This window comes from Chiloscyllium plagiosum, chromosome 5 (genome assembly GCF_004010195.1).
Source record: "Chiloscyllium plagiosum isolate BGI_BamShark_2017 chromosome 5, ASM401019v2, whole genome shotgun sequence".
NCBI classification, from domain to species: domain Eukaryota; kingdom Metazoa; phylum Chordata; class Chondrichthyes; order Orectolobiformes; family Hemiscylliidae; genus Chiloscyllium; species Chiloscyllium plagiosum.
Window position 1 is genome coordinate 45,048,651 of NC_057714.1, and position 21,947 is coordinate 45,070,597.

The window sequence follows — 21,947 nt, forward strand, 5'->3', positions numbered from 1 at the left end:
TCAATGTTCAAGCACCACAGTTGTTTTGCACCTGGCAAGTATCCAACTGCCCTTTTGGAAGTTATTCCTGAAAATTTAAACATTTTCAGATTCACTAAGAAACTAGACAGATGGGCAACATCAAGATTCTTAAATTCGGGGGATCCAAGATGGCGGCGATCTAGGAGGATCATGTTGCAGAGCTCCGCACTGCAGAACAAACTTCTAACCTGCCTTACCCGGATCATTGCGATATCCTGGGACTCTAGAAAGGTCATGGAAACCCAGGAAATTGTGGAAAACCAACTTACCTGGGTTTTCGCCATTCAAGGATGTCAAAGAAGGGAGGAGGAGCGTCCCAGGCCGGGCCCATAGCCCAGCCTGCAGGATCCTCAGACATGATTACCTACCAAGCTCCGGTGAAGGAGCTGGTGAAATGTCATGAGATGTTGGGTAAGCAGATAGAGGAGAAGCTGGCACCAATCTCTATCATGCTACAGAAACATGAACAGCAGCTGGGAGTCCTGGTAAAGAGGATGGACGAGGTTGAACCCAGAGTCACAGTGGTGGCAGCTGATATCAGTTCCTCCAAGGATAGGATCCAGGCCCTGGAGATGCAGGTCCATAATTTGCGTGACCAAGTGGATGATCTTGAGAACAGGGCCACGAGAAAAAAATATGCAGATTGTCGGTCTGCTGGAGGGTAAGGAAGGTGAGCGGCCAGCGGAATTTATTAGGGACTGGTTGCTGCAATTCCTTAACTTGGAGGCTGGAATGAGAGGCTTCAAGATTGAGAGGGCTCACAGGGTCACGCGCAGAGGTCAGGTCTGGGTCAAAGTCCTCAAACTCTCTTTGTGCGGTTTCATCCTTATAGAGAAAAGGAGAGAATCATGGAAGCTTCCAGAATCCAGGGTAAGAATCCGAAGGCACTAATTTATGAGGGCTCTAAGATCATGTTCTTCCAGGATTTCTCAGCGATGGTGATCCAGAAAAGGAAATCTTATGACAGTGTCAAGAGAAGACTGAGGGAACTTGGGATTCAGTGCTCTGTGAGGTATCCGGCAGTGCTTCGGAACACCTTGGATGGATCCGTACATCCCTTTGGCATGTCAGAGAAGGCAAGAGACTTTGTGGACAAATTAACTTAATATGAATAATTTAGTATGTAGAAATAGTGGTGTTGTTTGGGTATGTCTTTGCTTTTTTTGCTTTAAAAAAACAGAGGAAGTGCAGTTGGGAGCCTTCTTTTCCTTTTTTTAATTATTGGTAATAATCTGGCCTAAGCTATGTTTGGCAGCAGTTGAGATGTGTACTTTCAATTTCTTAGTTAAGTTAGATTAGATTACTTACAGTGTGGAAATAGGCCCTTCGGCCTAACAAGTCCACACCGACCCGCCGAAGCGCACCCACCCAGACTCATTCCCCTACATTTACCCCTGCACCTAACACTACAGGCAATTTAGCATGGCCAATTCACCTAACCTGCACATTTTTTGGACTGTAGGAGGAAACCGGAGCACCCGGAGGAAACCCACGCAGACACGGGGAGAATGTGCAAACTCCACACAGTCAGTCACCTGAGGCAGGAATTGAACCCAGGTCTCTGTCACTGTGAGGCAGCAGAGCTAACCACTGTGCCACTGTGCTGCCCACAAAGGATACCAAAGGATAGGTGGACTATTTACCCCTTTCTTTTAAAAAATAATTCTTTGTTCACATTGCTATTTCATGGTTTTTCTTTCTGTTCTGTTTGTGTTTGCCATGTGGCTCTAGCTAGGAGGAGGGAAAATGGTTGGGATGGCCAGATGCCTACTTATGGACAGTTTATACCCGGTCCAGGTATTTATATGCCTGGGCCGCAGTCTTGACAGTGGGATGGAAAATTGGGGTTTGGGATGGGTAATTGCCCCCTTTGGGCAGCGGATGAGTTCCCCTATATTCAGCGCCGTTGGTGCTTTATATGTTGGTTTGCTTTTTGGCTTTTGTTGTATATAATCTTGGATAACTTTGTAGGTTTGTTAACTGCAGTGGTTTTAGTTTATGTAGTTTTTATATTCAATGGATCTTGTGACATTAAGGCTCAGCGATTTTTAATTTGAGTTTCTCTCTGGAATTTAAATGTTACTGTAGAAGGTTATGGCTAATGACTTGATTAAATGGTGTACCTGGAACATCAAGGGGAGTCCCTCACCAATTAAGAGGAAGAAGGTACGTTTAAGTCTTAGAAAGGAAAGGGTGGATATTGCTTTGTTACAGGTGACACACTTGGATGATAGGGAGCATTTGAAACTACAGCAGAATAGCTTTGATCAGGTTTACATTTCATCTTTTAATACCAGGATTAGGAGAGTGGCTATATTGGTTAGGAGAATCACCCATTTAAGTTACTAGTGTGTGTTAAAGATACACACGGGAGGTTTGTAATTCTCAAAGCCCTGATAAATGGAGAAGCATATGATGTTTTAAATGTTTATTGCCCTCCGGCCCATCCCCACAAATTTCCAGTAGATGCGTTCTCTGAATTGATCAGTCTTGAGTTCTGCCATATTAAAGGGGGAGATTTTAACTGTCTCATGGATCCCATAGCAGACAGGTTGCCCAAAGGCCTCCTCGATACCTTCTGTACAAACTAAACAATTAGTGGATCTGTATGTGGAGTTAGCGTTGGTGGGCACATCTGGAGGCACCTCACCTTTCAGGCAGGGATTTTACGTTCTTTTCCAATCCACACAGATGTCACACCAGGATGATTTTTTTCTGACCCCCGTGGTAACCCTGAATTTGGTGGCATCTTATACGATTGGTAATATTACCATCTTTGATCACAATCCAGTACACCTGTTGGTTAGGATTAAGGATGTTACAGTGGGTCTGAGGCACTGGCAACTGGATCCCTTTCACCTTGAGGATAATAAGTTTGCGGAGTATTTCTCTAGGGAATTTCGGGTGTTCCTAGACATTAACTCAGTTAGTAAGCCATCCATTCTTTGGGAAACTGCCAAAGCCTATGCCAGAGGTTAGTTATTTCCTACTCTGCCAGTTGGAAACGGCAGAAGAGTGAGTAGCAATGTCTCCTTGAAGCACGGTTGAAGGCAGCCAAATGGGCTTACTTTGACAGGCCCTCGTGGACGGCTTTGAATTCTGTGCTCACGCAGACGGCAAAGAAGGAGCTTACTTTTGCAGACTAAAAGTTATCTAAGCATGGTGACAGGCCAGACAAATACTTAGTGTATCTCGCCAGGAAAAGGAGTGCCCCTCAAGCCATTACGGCGATTAGGGAAGGGTCTGGGACTCTTAACATTGAATTCCAGAGAGTCTACTCTAAGTTATACCACTCTGAGGGTTGTGAGGAGGGTCGGGCCAAAATGGACTCCTTTTTCAAGGAGTTTGAGCTTCCAGGTGTGAACCGGGAGTCTTTTCTCAATGCCCCCTTATCAGAGCAAGAGGTGCAGGAGACTGTGAAGCAGCTTCAGAGTGGAAAGGTGTCTGGTCCTGACGGACTTCCCAGTGACTTCTATAAGGAATTTATAAACATACTGTCAGGCTTGATGCTCAACATGATTGTCTCCTGCCATCCCTGAGAGAGGCCAATATTTCTCTTATTCTTAAAAAAAGGGAAGGTCCCAGAGGACTGTGGTTGGTACAGGCCCACTTCACTCTTAAATGTTGACTTTAAAATCCTCTCTAAGATTCTTGCATTAAGGCTAGAGACTGTGTTACCTTCTATTGTTAAAGAGGACCAGACAGGTTTCATAAAGGACCGTAGATCCTCCAATAATGTTAGGAGGTTGCTTAATGTAATTCAAGCGTATTAACACTAGTCCAATACAGGGATTGGTGATTTCTGAGGATGCAGGGAAGGCATTTGACCACGTTGAGTGGACATACCTTTTTTATACTCTGGAGCGGTTTGACTTGGGTGAAGTCTTTATAAGATGGGTAAAGGTTCTCTACAGTGACCTTCTCACTGTGGTCATCACCAATGGGGTACGATAAAGCAATTTTAACATTTTTAGGGTCAGCTGGCAGGGTTGTCCCCTCTCACCACTGCTTTTTACATTGGGGATTGAACCATTGGTGGAGGCCATTTGTAGGGATCCTAATATATCAGCTCCCCCAGACTTGGGGTCAAAATTACATAACATTTCGCTGTACGTGGACGATGTCCTTTTTTTGTCAAATCCAGCAGTTTTGGTGCCTCACCTAATACAATGCATCAGTCCATTTGATGCCTTTTCGGGGTACAAGATTAATCTTGCTAAATCAGAGGCTATGCCTATGGATGGCCTTATCAAGGCACTAGGTCTTGAGGGTGAATTTCGATTCCCATTTAAGTGGTCACGGGGGTGTTTGTGTATTTGGGCATATTCATTACTCCAGTTCTGGATTGGTTGTTCAAAGCTAATTTTGTTCAATTATTTGACAAAATCAAACAAGATCTTCAAAGATGGGAGGTGCTTTTGGTCTTGTGGTTGAATCGGATAGTGCTTATTAAGATGAATATTCTTCTCGTTTGCTATACCCTATATGGATGTTCCCCCGATTCTCAATAAACAAACACTCAGGCGACTGAACGGCTGGTTCCGCTCTTTAATTTGGCATTGTAAGTGGCCCCTCATTAAATTAGCTAAACTGCAATTGCCTCACAGATTGGGAGGGAATGGACATGCCGGATTTTCAATCGGGGATGATAGATTCAGGATTCAAACATTGGGTTGCTAGGGGTGTGTCTTGCATTGGCAATTTATTTGAAGGAGACACAATGATGTCCTTTAATTAGTTAGCATGGAAATATGAGCTATCTAACCGGGGTCTCTTCCATTTTTTTCATGTTAGGGAGTTTATTAAAAAAAGACTACACTTTGACTGATTCCTACAAACCTGACATAGAGAGGAGGGTGCTCAGTGCTAAGAGTATACTTTCTGTCAAGACTTTATATCATCAATTGGGGGGTGCCCCCTCAGATGAGTTCGATCAACTCTGCAGGGTGTGGGAAAGAGAGCTTGCCACTGAGGTCTCCTCAGAGGCATGGGAAGATATTTGGGAAAACGCAAGAAAGATATCAATTTGCAATAGGACCCACGCTTTACAGTTGAAGATTCTCCACAGGATCCACTTGGCTCCACTCGGATCCACGGGCACTCTAACTCATTGTCTCTGGTCCTGTGGTAGGTTTCAAACATACTGGAGCACTGTGGTGGGTGCAATGGAGAGGATTTTGGGTGTAAGGGTGGAGAAGGACCCGATCTCTCTTCTTCTTGGCCTACCCAGTGTGTTCCCTGCAGATGCGTGTAAGAAAAATTTTTTAAACATCCTCACTTTCTTTGCAAGGCTGGGTATCTGAACTCCCCCCTCTCCCCCCTCCTCGGGCCTGTTGGGTTGGCGGAAGATTGTTATGGAGCATGTCCCCTTCGATTTTCTCACAAATACGGTACACCACAAAACTAAGAATTTTATAAGACAAGGCAGCCCTTTTTTGGAATATCTGGACACAGGTTTATCTGCCACACTAACAAGGGCTTTTATATAACTGAAACGACTGTGCTTTACGAGTCCACTATCTAGAGAGGAAGAACTGTGAACATATGAGTGTCTTGTTTGGCTAAGCTACTATTTATTAGTTTGTTGTTAGTTATTATTTATTTAAATAGTTAGTTGTTTTTTAATTTTTTGAAATATATATTTACACATTTGTACATGAGGGCGGGTTGGGTTTATTTTTACTTTTTTGTGTTCTTTCTTTGTATTGTTTTGAATTTTATTGCTTTGTATTTGTTGTAATAGTTTTAAAAATCTATTTTTCAATAAAAATCTATTTTAAAGAAAACAGATTCTTAAATTCACATTTATTTACAATGGAACTTGATGAAAGGGAGAATGATAAGGATGGGCACTATTAGCTGTCCCGTTGTGTTGACAAAGATGAAGGGTGGATAAATTAACACAGATATATTGAAATCTCTGCATATTGTCATCATATCAACAGCAATACTTTAGTCTAGAGGGCACAAAGTGAAGCAGAAAAATTACATAATTTTAAGACTGTTTCAATATTGTCTGCATTATGCAAGGCATTACATTTAAAAGATGAACTGCTTAATGTGCTGCAGTCAGACATAACATTTCATGTGTTTCCTATCATAGCATTGGAGGAAGATCACATTAATGAGCATAAGCACAAGCCTGCTACAACATCTCTTGTTCACAGAAAAACATTGCACTTAAAACACTCTCTCAAACACGGCCACACAGACTCAAAAACTCTCCATGCTTCATTCAACACAGCATCAGACAGGTCACTGTCTAGTGAAGTACTTAAATCCACTCTTTATTTGCACCATAGCTATTAAACAGTAAACCTAAGGCATGAAAATAAGTCATCTTCTATAGAAAATATCAAATCAGTGACAAAACAACTGTCCAAAATCCTGTGCTTCTATATGTCCAAACTAAATTGTGACCTCACAAGTAAAGAAGGCGCCCGAAGAGTGGCAACTTCAACATTTGTTGGGTCCAGGGTAAACAACAGCGTGGTAGTGGAGGAGGGATGGTGGTGAAGGCATCGATGATAAGGACTCTCTTTAAACTATATCTTTCAATTTTTCAAACTTTCAAAATGGCACTGGATCATTGTATCAGTGGAAAAGTGTTTCACTGCATGTACTGTTTTTATTACTGTAAAATACATTTGATTATAAATCAATCATTCATCCAGGTACTAGATCCTATCACTAGTTATTGCGGACACTATTGAAAATTTACTGCATCATATTGGCACAAAGAGTATCATAAATAAAGCAGCCAAACATTCTGCCAAATTTAAGATGCAAGAGTAAAACTGCAATTTCTACATTCTGCTGTGTTAACAGAACAGGCATAGTTTAATCAGAGTTCTCAAATAGCAAACTAAAAGGCGTGACTTGTCAATTGTTGGCTAAATAGTGAAAACTAACTCAAATGGGCTGAGTCTCAATCTACTTGGATATCAAGCTTGACTTGAAGAGAGGACTGCATATTACCTTTGAAGTCGCTATGGTGGGGAAGAGACCATTGTTCACCTCCTCGTGGAAAGTGCCTTTGCAAACAAAGTCTAGAGATAAATGCAGTAATTTTGTTGAGGTATACCGCAAGCTGGTTTGTTGGTGTAGAACTCTGTGTTGTGCCCTATGGGCTGTTTCCAGGAATGCACATCAAGTCAATAGCTATGCACGAAAGACCATCAACATGGTGAAAGATACTCTTTGATTTGCCTAAAACCTTTTGCGATTAGAGTTGTCCCCCGCCTGATGTGCCACTCTGGCACATTCCAAGGGGCTAGGACGACAAGGTCAGGGATGCATTGAAGTTTGGGATAATGGCTGCACGAACACATTCAAAGGCCTTATAATCATTTACACTGATGGGATAGAAACTATAGACTATTTTATGCTGTATGTCTGACAAGGTATTCATTTGTAAACATCAAGAATATTGAATAATATTCAGGCACCTCAGAGTAGAGCATCATGCATAGGAAACATTTTTATCGTAGCTCTTGCCATAATTTTCAACAGAAATATTTTGTCCTTGGGCTAGATGCCTAATGTGCAGCATGTATTGTAACTTGTAAAAGCATTACAATTATGTTGAGGCACTTAAGAGTGAAACATGTTGTATTGAGACAAGTTGAATTTTATTGCAAATTCTAATTCTTAAGTGATAATGTTTTAGACTGTAAGAAATAGGACAGGAGTAAATGATTTGGCCCCTCAAGCCTGCTCTAGCATTCAGTAGGATCATGGCTAATCCGACATTTTTCACATCCACTTTTCTTGACTTCCCCACTGATGAAGAATCAATCTATCTCAGCCTTAAATATACACAAGGACTGTACTCTCACAAGGTGGCAAGGTGTTCCAAAGACTCTCAGCTCTCTGAGAAAAGAAATTCCTTCTTATTACAGTACTAAATTGGCTCCTCTTTATTCTGAGATTAAGACCTCTACTCCTAGATTCTCCCATTAGGGAAAATATCCTCTCAGCATTCACCTTGTCAAGCCCCATAAGAATGTTTCAATGACACCACCTCTTATTCTCCTAAACTCTAGTGAACAGAATCCCAATCTGCTCATAAGATAATCTCTCCATACCCAGGATCATCTCAATGAACCTTCTCTGAACTGCCTCCAAATAAATATCTTTCCTTAAGTAGGATGAACAAACTACTTACAGTATTGCAGATGTGGTCTCACCAGGACACTGTGTACTTGCAGTAGGACTTCCCTACTCTGAAACCAACTCCCTTGAAATATGGGCCAACATTCCATTAACCTTCCTGATTACCTGCTTCACCTGTGAGATAGCTTTTTGTATTTTGTGGACAAGTATCTCAAGACCCTTTGTGTTGCAACTTTCTGCAGATTTTCTCCATTTAAACAGTACACTTGTATTCATACTTTTGTAATGTACTCGTTAAAAAATTATGAATAAAATATATATTGCAGAAAAAAAAATGCTGTATGAGTAGATGAACATACATTTGAACAGACAAAATAGACATCTTCTCCAGTGATTCGCTCATTTTAATTTTCTTCAAACCACTCTTGATAATAAAGATATCATTCTGTAGGCGCTCTTTATTACCTCTTTGAAATGGTGATTCTTCAAATGTGAGCAGACACAGTAATTAAAGGCAGGCTATTTAACATGCCGATTCTATTTTCATTGAGTTTTTGCAACCTGTAACCTCGAGCAATGATCATTGGATAATGTGGAGAAGAGGCCTATCTGATTCTAATCACCAATCAATACTTTTTTATTGAACATAGAGGCTATTACCCTGAATAATATTTGCTAATGTAGAACCAGATGTTTTTTTTCCTATTTAATCATTCAAAGGGCTTGCGCTCAACAATATTTATTGTCAATCCCTAATTGATGCTGAGAGGGGTGATGGAACACCTTCCTGATTTGTTGCAGTAGAATGTCATGAAGACACAGTCACAGTGGTTTTAGGAAGGGGGTTTCAAGGTTTTAGCAGAAAAGCAATATATGTCCAATAAAGGACAGGTGTGGGGAACAAATCCTGGAAGTGGTGGTGTCGTCATGTGCCTACTAGAATTGTCTTTCTTCTAGGTCACTCGTTAGGGAAATGTTGTTAATGCAAACCTCATGGCTTTTTTTTTGTAGAATACAAGCATGCAGGCAATGAGCAGTGTATTTACCACACAACAATCAAGCAAGTACATTATATAGTGCTTAACATGTTTTAAGCATTGCAGGACCAGATCCTTCATTTGTTGTTCCCATCACATAGATAGGCTACTTACTCACCAGCCTAAAAGATAGCCTGCCAATAAGAAAATTAAAATCTGCTAACCCTCTTATAGCTGTGCCTCAATATCAAAATATACTTGGTTTTAAATTAGATCTGAATCAAGAAACATGACACCATAATTAACTAATTCATTGATGGAAACTTGATTTTAGTATTGACTGAGGACAAATTTTATTTGGAACACTGAAGCAATTTCTTAAATTTATCTAGCAAATGCAAATCTCTGGAGCAAAGCAATAAACACTTAATTTCCTGAGCTTAAGGCAAATAGTCTGCGATTTGTCTATAGAGGGGATATTCCTTGGTGTTGTACAGCAATGTTTGTGACTCTCGACAAATGCATAAGTCATTTGTGTAAAGGCCCCAGAAATGGGGAGTGGCTGTGCTAGCTTGTCCTAAAACTGTTCAGCAATGACCATTCAATAAAAGTGCAGCACAAGATTTTAGGGAAAATTATTTTCCAAAATGAAGTGAAGGATGCTCTAGATGGTTCTATTCAGATGCTGCACTTTCATTACTGCAGCAAACTCATAGTTATTCCTTCTCACTCATCACAGCATTTCAACTATAGGTAATGTTAATGAATACTTGTTTTATCAGCAATGTATATATTGTTTTACAGATTTTAACTGAGGATTTGTACCTCTAACTGTACAGATGTTTCTGTAAAAATGAAACTAGGTTTGCTTCTGGCTGTTTTGAATTTGGTGGACCTGTAACTCACTGCATCAATCTATTTCTAGCATTGTGCCACTATGCCTGAAAAGATGTTGGAAATGAAAATGTTAGAAATCACACAACACCAGTGTTATAGTCCAACAGGTTTATTTGGAAGCACTCGCTTTTGGAGCACTGCTCCTTCATCAAGTTGTTGTGGAAGTTTCATTTCCAAGTGATGGAAATGAAAACTTCAGCTTGCTGCCTTCCTGCTAAATCTGCCTGTCACAATTTGTCATGTCAAGGATGTGGCAAACAAAAAAAAAATCAATATTTGTAACACGAGGAGAGAAGTTGCATAGACATCAATGTCTAAGTCAACCTTTGAAAACTTGAAAAGTTCTTCCAAAAATGCATTGACTTATTATGTGCTAAATATAATGAGTACATCAGTTTGTGTGTGATCATCATTTTCAAAGGTCTTCAGCCCCCAATGTGGGTCTGTCTTGAAATCAGGCATATCTTTACAACACAGTCATATTGTCTGTTTGATTCCTTGAACATCGTTAACTATACGTGGTGTATAAAACATGCACTATTGGGATGGATAATTTAAAATAACTAACAATGTTCATGTAGTGTATCGTAGCTGAAAAAGGAGGCTGACCTATATGCAAAAACAGAGTTCTGGGCCTGGAAAAACTGATGTTGCCCTATATACCAGACTTACACTTACAATTCACAGTTTCCAATAGAGATTTGCAAACATGATTGACTATGATCAAACCACAATGTAATGAAATTACAAAACAACAAAAGAACAGCATCTGAACTGGAGCCAGATAAGGTCAAGGATCTTAAGTAACTGAACATTCTCAATCTCCCAGGTTTTATTTTTAATGTTCAAGCAGACATTCTTTTGATGATACTGAAAATAAAAAAAAGTGTTGATTTTAATCATCTAAAGAGTCTCCTATGATTCAACAATTGAATGGAATGGGCTTTTGAATGTTCAAATAAGCTGTGGAAATATCAGGCCTGATTTTAACTCCTGACCCAGGCTCTAAGTAAGTTAACATGGATCTATCACTTTGCAGTTGGAGGAAGCTGAATTTGGAATATTAGGGGTTGACAAATAGTTGATTGTTTAATACATATAAACGCAAGGTAATGTATCTGGGAAAGAAGAGATCAATAGTAATATCCATGGAACAATAGTTAACTACAGGACACTGTGCAAGAGAGTGATCTACAGAGATAGCTCAAAGTTAAGAATCCAATGTAAAGCAGAAGTAAGGAATCAAATAAGATCTCTGATAGTATAAGCAGAGTGATTCAGTACATTCCAAGAAGTGATCCTGAGTTTTTATGAATCATGTGTTTGATCCTTCCTGTATTATTATGTACAATGTTGGTTACTGTATTACATTCTGGCTTTGAAGAACAAAAACATAGGGGTAACTAAACGGATATCACAGATTCTGAATTTTAACTACTTTCTCTGTGGTGAAAACTGAAGACTAGTTGGCACGATTCTGTGTTTTATTCTTATTGTGGACTTCTTTTTGATAACGAACAATATACAGGAAGAATGTGTCCTTAGTTCTAAATATGTTAATCAGGACTGATATTTTATGTTATTAAGGTCTGCTTGGCAATTTTAGTCTCCAGCATCTGCAGTCCTCACTTTCTCCTAGAAAAATTTAGTTGAGGGCCAGAGTGGAAGCAGTAGAAGTCACCCAGCGTGGAACAGAGCAAGATTAGTGAAAATTAAATAATCAGTCTCACAGCTCAATAGGGCTCATTTATATTGTGGAGAAAGTGAGGTCTGCAGATGCTGGAGATCAGAGCTGGAAATGTGTTGCTGGAAAAGCGCAGCAGGTCAGGCAGCATTCGGGCTTATGCCCGAAACGTCGATTCTCCTGTTCCCTGGATGCTGCCTGACCTGCTGCGCTTTTCCAGCAACACATTTCCAGCTCATTTATATTGTTCCTAGTACCCAGAAAGGTTTGTTAAATTCCATATTCAGTTTTCTAATCTGTGCTCTAGCCAAGGAATCAGGAGTGTAACTTTTATTGAATGTACTTAATCAATTAACAAAATGCAACAGTCCTAAAATGTTGACAAAACGCAACAATTGGTAAATGTGAGACTTCTCGGAGTGCGTATATCTCCCTCAATAGCAAAATTCAATAGATTATCCTTCCATTTAACCAATCATGAATTGAATTGAATGTGTCAGATACTACCGTATTTCTAAAGTGCAGTGCATGCCTAATATTTTAACAACACATCAAACAAAAGGCTGTAGGGATCGATACTTGGAAGTTTTTCAACATAATTACGAAATAGCATGTGACTGAAAGTTTGTTATTTAATTTCAACAACAAGATCAGTAAACATTTCAGCATGTGTTGTAATCAGACAACCAAAGAAGATGATGTCGATCCCAAACTTTCCTCAAATTCAAACATTTGAGTCAACCATTTCTAAATTCTCAATCTAAAAGTTAATAAAACATGCAGAAGCACCAATTAAAAAAAAAGTTTCAATCAGGACCAAATCTCTCCGACATTTGCACTGGAAATTCATGCTAACTTTTCAAGTTTGTGACAGTAAATCCCGAGATACAAGGCTGTTAACTTTGAGGTTACTTCTACCAGTATAATTGAAATTCATCACATTAAATGGTTATTTTCTAGTCACAGACATATCCTCTCCAATTCCACTAAGTGTATTTGCAATTCACCAACCAAATCAGATGTTTGCCTTTAGTACATATCTCAATTTTTATTGATAGTGCATGGTCAATTCATTGAAGTGTGAGGGCCTTTAATATTTTGCATAGCTACTGTTTAGAGACCTGTCCTTCAGGGTGCGATACAATCATGAGGGAACATTGTCTACGATAAGGTTTCCATTTGATAACACAGTGACAGAAAACATACTCTGTTTATATCTTCCCTGTTTTATTTTGAATACATGAATGTGAATGGAAGAGAGGGATACAGGTTCCATAAGTGAAGACAGTTTTAATATGGAAGGGCAAAATGTGGAGTGCAGGCTTGGAGGGTTGAAGGACCTGTACCTGTGCTGTATTATTCTTTATTCTTTTTATAATGAGAAATAAGCATTTCAACCTATCAAAATTCTCCAAATATTATTGGACAAAATATACATGAATAGTTCAAAGGAAAACAGTCAAAGATGACAATACTCACAGTCACCCCAAAGAAGTTGGTTTCGTTCATGGAATCAAGGAAGATCTGACCAAGGTCTTTGTTCACATAATTGAAGTCACGGATATTTTGTGGATCGCCAAGGCGTTTCAAACTATCCATTGCTCGTTGTAATGTTGTAGCAATGACCCAGATTCCATCGTATGCAAATCCATGGAATTTGCTATACTCAGCACTACCTCTCATTTTATTGTACTCTTGCTTGTACTGTTGAGGTGTCTGCAGGAGATTATGAGAAGTTTAGAAAAACGGAATTAAGGTTTTGAAGAAAAGACAGTGAACTATACAGTTATTTTGTCAGTTCATCTATCTCTGCCACATTTTTGTCATTCAATGTTTCCCCCTCCTTATCCTCAGAGCAATATAGCCAGTGTTGACAGAAGGAAATGTTCACTGGCACAGATTCTTGTTGATGAAGTTAGTATTCTTGGTGCTTGTGGCTTATTTCTTATTCACCCACATATTTGTATAACAATTCTAAATATTCATTAAAAGATCCACACTCACCAGCCCAGATATCGTCTTGATTTCTTTTGTGCTAAGTGGCTCAAAATCCACAGCTACATATCCTTCCATGGCAGTGAGTAGATTTTTTTCATTGCAATAAATAGAAGCAATTGGTTTCCACCAGTTTAGCTGATACCAGCCTGGGATAATCCACTGGTATTTAATTCCATACATATTCTCATTGTAGGCCTAATAATAAAACACAAACCAACACAATTGATTGTACTAAAGACTGAAGACAGAATTTTAAATATCTTCATTGGAGCATAGCTGACTAATGAGAGATCTTTTACCCGTGTTTAAAATTTTCAGGAGGTTTGATAGGGTAGACTGGATATTCTCCAACATAAGCATCTGGCACCTCTTTCCCAGTAAAACAATTGGGCCCTCCTTTCATTGCTAACAGCCAACCAACTCGGGCTTGCTTTCAGGTAAGCATCAGAACAGATCTCATAGAATCATAGAATGAATCACAGAATTTAGCAAAGAAAACCTACATGGACTCAACATATTTTTTGCTAAAATTGTTGGCAGGAGAATACAAAAAAGGTAATGAAAAAGGCGGATTGATATAAAAAGAATAAATCAGGAAAACAAATTTCCAGTTATTAGCACACTTAAGGGCTCTGTGGTGTAATGGTAGTGTCCCTGCATTACAGTCAGCAGGCCTGGATTCAAGTCCCACCTGTTTCAGATGAGTGCCATAACACATCTGGACAGGTTGATTAAAAATATCTATCAGGCCCGTGTGGGCATTTGCAACATAATGGAATTATCCCTATCTCTGATCCAGGAGGCCTACCTTCAAATCTCACTGCTCCAAAGGCATGTACTAAAATTCCTAATTGATTGATTATAAAATATCTATCAGGGCTCTGGACCATGAGACCTGGGCACAAGTCCCACCTGTGCAACAGTTGTGTAATAGCATTTCTTAGCAGGTTGATTCAGAAAATATAATAGCAGGGTGCTTGGGGGGGGGGCTCTTGGGAGGGCTCGTCTATTGCAGTAGCATTGTCCTTACCTCTGGACCAGGAGATACAGGTTCGAAGTCCTACCTGTACCAGAAGTGTGTCATAACATTGCAAAACAGGTTGAATTTTAAAACAAAATCTATAAATGAAATACTATTCAGAATTTTCATATCTCTGGCTCTTGTTGTGTAGTAGATGTGTCCCTACTTCTAGACAAGGGGGCCTGGGTTCAAATCCCTCCTGCTCAAAATAACATTCCTGAACAGGTTCATTAGAAACTATCTGCAATATATTAGGATCTCAATTAGGAGAATTGGGAGGATTACTTTAACACAGTTACGGCAGAGATTGTCAATGAGAAAGAAGGTTGGAAGGGGAATCAGAAGGCATTGTAACAATTAGAGAGGAAATAGATACATATTGAGAATGAGAAATGGATAGGGTACAGGAAAGAGGCAAAGAGATGGAACAAACTGTACAAGTTTTATCAAGTAGTATCATAGACAAAGCAGGTTATAGATCTCCTTATGTCATACTGCACTGACATTTCACATTGGCAAATCAAATTCTAATACAATGGAATTTTATTTTTCCTTTTTTTTTCTAAGAGTTCATTATTTATACCCAAAATTCATTTGCAAATAAACCCTAAAGTTTTTTTTTTGTCTCTTGTCAGGTTCATGGCTAATGACTACGTTCAGCGGAATGTTGCCAATCATGGAGTAGTTGTGATTAAATTGGTTACACATTCTTTTTAGCAGAAATATGCGTTACTTAACTAGTATAAAACTAACAACTGTGATTTTCTTGACACAGCCTGCAAACTGGAAGGGATATTCACTGCTAGTGAAATTATATATTTTCTGATTTACCATGCAGCATGTTACTTTCTTCTTGTAAATATTTGCAACCCTCATCCAATTCCCTTCGAACACTTTGCAGTTCACCCTTGATGGGATTTGAGAATTCAATACTATTAACAGCTTTCTGTTCAACTACCCATAAAAGCCCTCAAGGGAATCCCCAATTAAGCCTTGAATGAAATCCCACACATCGAAATCAATATAGTCAAGGCTGACTTGTCAGCTGTTTATTTTCTTCACGTGAATCATGCATTGATTACTCTCATTAGTATGTATGTAAATTAATACTTAGACATGGCTTCTTCCATTTTCATATAAAGGCTGATTTATCAATGAACTTACTACTAAAAAGTTATTTATTTTTAAATTGAGAGAATAAGCATAAACAGGCCAATCGTGTCTCATCCACCATTCAATCGTGCTGATCGGTTTTTCAAACCCATTTTCCCACTTTCTCCCTGTAACTTTTGATCCCCTTGACAATCAAGACCTTATCTATCTCTGTTTTAAATATACTCAATGACTTAGCCTCCACAGCCTTCTGTGGCAATGAATTCTACAGATTTACCACTCTCTGGCAAAAGACATTTCTCCTTATTCTCCATTCTAAAAGGTCTTCCCTTTATTCCAAGGCTGTGCCCTCAGGTCCTCACTCTCCTGCCAAGGGAAACATCTTCCCAACATCCACTCTGTCCAAGCTGATCAATATTCTGAATGTTTCAATCAGATTCCATCCCCTCCCCCTCCCATCCTGTACTCCATCAAATACAGCCCCAGAGGCCTCAAATGTTCTTCATATGTTGAGCCTTTCATTCCTGGGGCCATTCTTGTGAACCTCCTCTGGACCTGCTCCATGGCCAGCACATCTTTCCTTAGATTTGGGCCCAAAGTTGCTTAGAATACTCTAAATGTGGTTGGACCAGACCCTAATAAAGCCTCAGAAGTGCATCCCTGCTTTTATATTCTAGTCCTCTCGAGATGAATGGCAACATTTTATTTGCCTTCTGAACTACCGACCCAACCTGCAAGATTACCTTAAGAGAAACCCAGAGTAGGACTCCCAAATCCCTTTACACTTATAATTTCTGAATTTGCTCCCCATTTAGAAAATAGTCCATGCCTCTATTCTTCCTACCAAAGTGCATGACCGCACACTTTCCTACATTGCATTTCATCTGTCACTTCCTTGCCCACTCTACTAAGCTGTCTAAATCTTTCTGCAGTCACCCCACCTCCTCAATACTCCCTGCCCCTCCACCTATCTTTGTATCATCTGCAAACTTAGCCAGAATGCCCCCTTCACCTGGATCATTATTGTATAGAGTGAAAAGTTGTGGCCACAACATGGACCCTTGTAGAACAACACTAGTCACTGGCTTCCATCCTGAGAAGGACCCTTTTATCCCCACTCTCTGCTTTCTGCCAAACAGCCAATTTTCTATCCATGCTAGTACCTGGCCTCTAATACCATGGGCCCTTATCTTACTCAGCAGCCTCCTGTGCAGCACCTTACCAAAGTCCTTCTGAAGTCCAGATAGATAACATTAATTGACTCTCCTTGGTCTAACCTGCTGATTAATTCCTCAAAGGTTTCTAACAGATTTGTCAGACATGGCTTTTCCTTGAGGAAACCTTGCTGACTTTGCTCTATTTTACTATGCACTTCCAAGTATTCAGAAATACAGTGGACTCAAAAATCTTACCAGGTAAGAGTCCAATTCTGAAATGCCCATCCCCATTCCCAGCAGCCTCATTTTTTGTCAGTGGTAATCCCAGTACCCTCAATTTCTGAACTGGCCAGATCCATTGCGGGGATAGGCATCTCCTCGCCTCCTACAATTTTTGCACCATCAGACCAGCTTCTGCCTGACTACCGATTCAAGTTGGGAAAATTTCGGAAAGATAAGGCCAAAACGCCCCCAACCACTCTGCATGATCCCTTATAATTTCCATAATAAATCAATGCTAAATTACACCACTTCCATTCCTGTTCATCTAATGTACATGGTGTACATAAACACTGAGTCATATGATCACAATAGTGAGTGTGAAACTGCTGAGAGGAGAAATACAGTACCCACTCATTCAGTAATTATTGTGGGGGAGTGCGGACCCAATAAAAGTAAAAGCTTGGTTGGGATTCTGTTTTGTCAGGCGGAGTGGAGTGTTGACTTTGCTTGATTGACATCTTTATGTGCTTATAATAAGTTTATTTTCCCTGTGGGTCTTTTTTGTCAAAGCCCCAATATTTATTTGAATAAGATTAAAATACATGAACTGTTGACGCCTCTGTTATTAACAATTTAATGGGCTGTTTGATGGACATTTTTATTTGGATGTAGGAACAGTGGTGCTATCTCCAAATCAAATTTCTGTATGTGTATTTTTGTTGCAGTTCCATGCTTTTCATCAGTGAAAACAGGCCGCTATGTATTAATCTCAGATACCCGTGATTGAGTCACACACAGAGGAGAAGTCACTACAGGTTTTCCACAGCTTCAGGTAGTATCTGTGGAGAGAAACAAAGTTAACGGTTCAGGAGCAATGACTTTGAAACACTAGCTTTGTTTCTCTTCGTGGATGATGCCTGATCTGCTGAAAAATCCCAATATTTCTGTTTTTATTTTAGATTTCCAGAACAGATAGCATATTAGTGGTGCGTAAATAGCTTTGTTTATACTATTGGGAGTGTTGGCTTCACAAGTTGGATGGTGGCAGTCACTGGAGCTTCAGCTGATTGTTTTACCTCAGATTAACACCAGGATTTTCATCAGGAGTTGACATCAAGTTGCACTGAAGGGTATCATGCTTGGTCCGTCTGAAGACTAGTGACCATCCTGATTTCTGTCAGAAAAGTGCTGTACATAACATTGATGGAAGGTGGTTGGTTGATGTTTGTCATGATGTACCAGTGCTATGGTGAAAATGCACAGGTTGTGTATTCTTTCTGACTGAAAATGTGTTGCTGGAAAAGCGCAGCAGGTCAGGCAGCATCCAGGGAACTGGAGAATCGACGTTTCGGGCATAAGCCCTTCTTCAGGAATGAGGAAAGTTTGTCCAGCAGGCTAAGATAAAAGGTAGGGAGGAGGGACTTGGGGGAGGGGCGTCGGAAATGTGATAGGTGGAAAGAGGTCAAGGTGAGGGTGATAGGTCAGACGGGAGTGGGGGCGGAGAGGTCGGGAAGAAGATTGCAGGTTAGGAAGGCGGTGCTGAGTTCGATGGATTTGACTGAGACAAGGTGGGGGGAGGGGAAATACCTTGTCTCAGTCAAATCCATCGAACTCAGCACCGCCTTCCTAACCTGCAATCTTCGAGGAGGCCACATCGGGTGCAGAGGATGCAATAGATGATGTGTGTGGAGGTGCAGGTAAATCTGCAGATTGCTGATTTCACTAGATATTCAATAAGAAAACAAAACAAAGATGGTGGAAATCTGAAGCAAAAATTGCTAGAGAAAGTGAAGGGTCACTGGACTCAAAACATTAACTCTGGCTTCTCTCTCTCCACAGATCCTGCCAGACCTGCTGAGTTTCTTCAACAATTTCTGCTTTTGATTCCAATAGCAAAGATTGCTTACTTTGCAATTTAGAAAAATGAGATCAGTTTGCACAGAATTCCCTTCACTAAGCTCCTTAGGTTGTCTTGATTTGTCTTTGCCATTGTATTTCAAGAGATTATTAGTGCAGCTTACTTTTTGCAGACAACCATTTTTACTTGGCTACTAATACATAATAAATATCTTACTGGTAATTTCAAAGGGCACAGGCAGTATTAGCAATAGGAGTGAATGGGACCATGTTAGTAGGGTGGCAAAATTGCTCTAGAATTATGAAAGGTAGCAAGGACCTCAAAATCAAAACTGAGTCAAAATCCTGGAATTCCCTCCCTCCCCCCCCCATTGACATTCGGGGTCAATCCAAAGTAAGTGGACTGCAGCGATTCCGTCACACACATGCACACATACACATGCGCACACATACATACTCTCCCTCACCCTCACACACACGAACACATACATATATGGGGTGAATTTGCATTTGCAGATTTATATTAGTAGATACATTCTATTTTATTCAAAAAACACAGTCTGTAGGCAGTCAGTTCATGTGACATTTTATATATTCCTACTTTGGAAATAGCACTGATCTGATTTAAGTTTGGAATGCAGACAGACTCTAACCTCACACCTTTAATGCATTGTCTGAGCTGAGATGTCACTCTTTTTATATAAAACCTTAAGTAATCTTAGGAATATGACTTGAAAGAAGTTCTGGGACTTACATATTAATGAATCTAAACTGCAATCCATTCTAAGTGATTAAAGACGAAACAATGGGTTTGTTCAATACATTGTATCAGTTCCATGACACTTTGATCTTTTAGTATAAATTCTGCATCCTATGATCCTGCATCCCCCCCCCATCCCAGCCGCCTGATGAAGGAATAGCATTGCGTGATTTTTAATGTGGTTCAAGAAGGCAGCTCACTACCAACTTCTCAAGTGCAACTAGGGACAGGTTACAAATGTTAGCCAGCCAACAACGACCACATCCTACAAATTAATTTTTTAAAAATGGCAATGTAAAAAGTCAGAGGAACCACAAAAACAAGGATGTCCACCTCCTTAGAAGTTGATAGAGGCAGAGTTTTGAATACTTTAAAGGTGGTGAGAGATGGATACCTGTCATGAATCCATGCTGGCTCTCCCTGATGAACTGAACATTTTCAAGGTGTGCAGATCCCCCATCCTTGATTATAGACTCCAACAATTTCCCCACCGTATTTCTCTCATCCTCTTTAAAAGCGGAATGACATGTGCAATTTTTCAATCCAGAGGGATGACCCCTGTATCTAAGATACTCTGATAGGTTACAGTTATCGCATCTACAATGTTCTCTCCGACCTCCTTTAATATCCTTGGATGGAAACCATCAGGTCCTGAGGATTTGTCACTTTTTAATTCCATTAATCACCTCATTACCAATGTTTTATTTCAATTAATTTTATTTAGACTTTGTGCCTGAATCCTTGTGACTTCAGGTAGGCTATCCACCTTTGCTACTGTAAATAATGAGGAAAATTATTGTGGTGGGCGGCATGGTGGCACAGTGGTTAGCACTGCTGCCTCACAGCGCCTGAGACCCGGGTTCAATTCCCGACTCAGGTGACTGACTGTGTGGAGTTTGCACGTTCTCCCCGTGTCTGCATGGGTTTCCTCCGGGTGCTCCGGTTTCCTCCCACAGTCCAAAGACCTGCAGGTCAGGTGAATCGGCCATGCTAAATTGCCCGTAGTGTTAGGTAAGGGGTAAATGTAGGGGTATGGGTGGGTTGCGCTTCGGCGGGTCGGTGTGGACTTGTTGGGCTGAAGGGCCTGTTTCCACACTGTAATCTAATCTAAAAAAAAAGTAATTATTCAATGTATCTGCTATATTTTCCCAGTTTACAATGGACACAGTCTCTGCCCCATCTTATTAATGTTGGCCTGACCTAAACCTACTAGCTGATCTGTGCTTTTCACTTTCAAACACTCCATTCAACTCAATTGTGTTATGATCACTATTTAGATAAGGAGTAAGAGTCGGCTACTCAGCTCTTTGAGTATTCTCTGCTATAATAAGATCTTGACTGATCAGAATTTAAACTCAACTCTACATTCCTGCATACTCCCAATAATCTTTCATCCTCTTGGTAATCAAGAATCTATCTACCTCTGCTTTAAAAATATTTTAAAATTCTGCATTCACTGCCTTTTAAGGAAATTCCAAATACTCTCAGTCCTATGAGAAAAAAAAACTTGCCTCACATCTGATTTAAAACTGAGACCCTTATTTCCAAACTATGTTCACCCTAGTGCTGTGTGGGAAACTAGGGAAGTGATTGCTGGGTCTCTTGCTGAGATATTTATATCATCGATAGACACAGATGAGGTGCCGGAAGACTGGAGGTTGGCTTATGTGGTGCCACTGTTTAAGAAGGATGGTAAGGACAAGCCAGGGAACTATAGACCAGTGAGTCTGACGTCAGTGTTGGGCACGTTGTTGGAGGAAATCCTGAGGGACAGGATGTACATGTATTTGGAAAGGCAAGGACTGATTAGGGATAGTCAACATGGCTTTGTGCGTGAACAATCATGTCCCACAAACATTTGAGTTTTTTGAAGAAGTAACAATGAGGATTGATTAGGGCAGAGCGATAGATGTGATCAATATGGACTTCAGTAAGGCGTTCGATAAGGTTCCCCATGGGAGACCGGTGAGCAAGGTTAGATCTCATGGAATACAGGGTGAACTAGCCATTTGGATACAGAACTGGCTCAAAGGTAGAAGACAGAGGGTGGTGGTGGAGGGCTGTTTTTCAGACTGGAGACCTGTGACCAGTGGAGTGCCACAAGGATCAGTGATGGGTCCACTAC

The 21,947-nt window shown here is 40.2% G+C and overlaps 1 protein-coding gene across 2 annotated transcripts in view; it reads right to left on the minus strand.

Annotated features, from left to right (window-relative positions):
• Window positions 1–21,947, minus strand: part of gabbr2 (gamma-aminobutyric acid (GABA) B receptor, 2) — a 968,870-nt gene that overhangs the window by 278,755 nt on the left and 668,168 nt on the right. For both annotated transcript variants that reach the window (XM_043689956.1, XM_043689957.1), the window contains exons 6-7: window positions 13,699–13,887; window positions 13,174–13,410 (exon numbers count right to left, since the gene is read on the minus strand). In XM_043689956.1, the coding sequence (XP_043545891.1) occupies window positions 13,174–13,410; window positions 13,699–13,887 (426 nt within the window). The remainder of the gene's footprint in view (window positions 1–13,173; window positions 13,411–13,698; window positions 13,888–21,947) is intronic.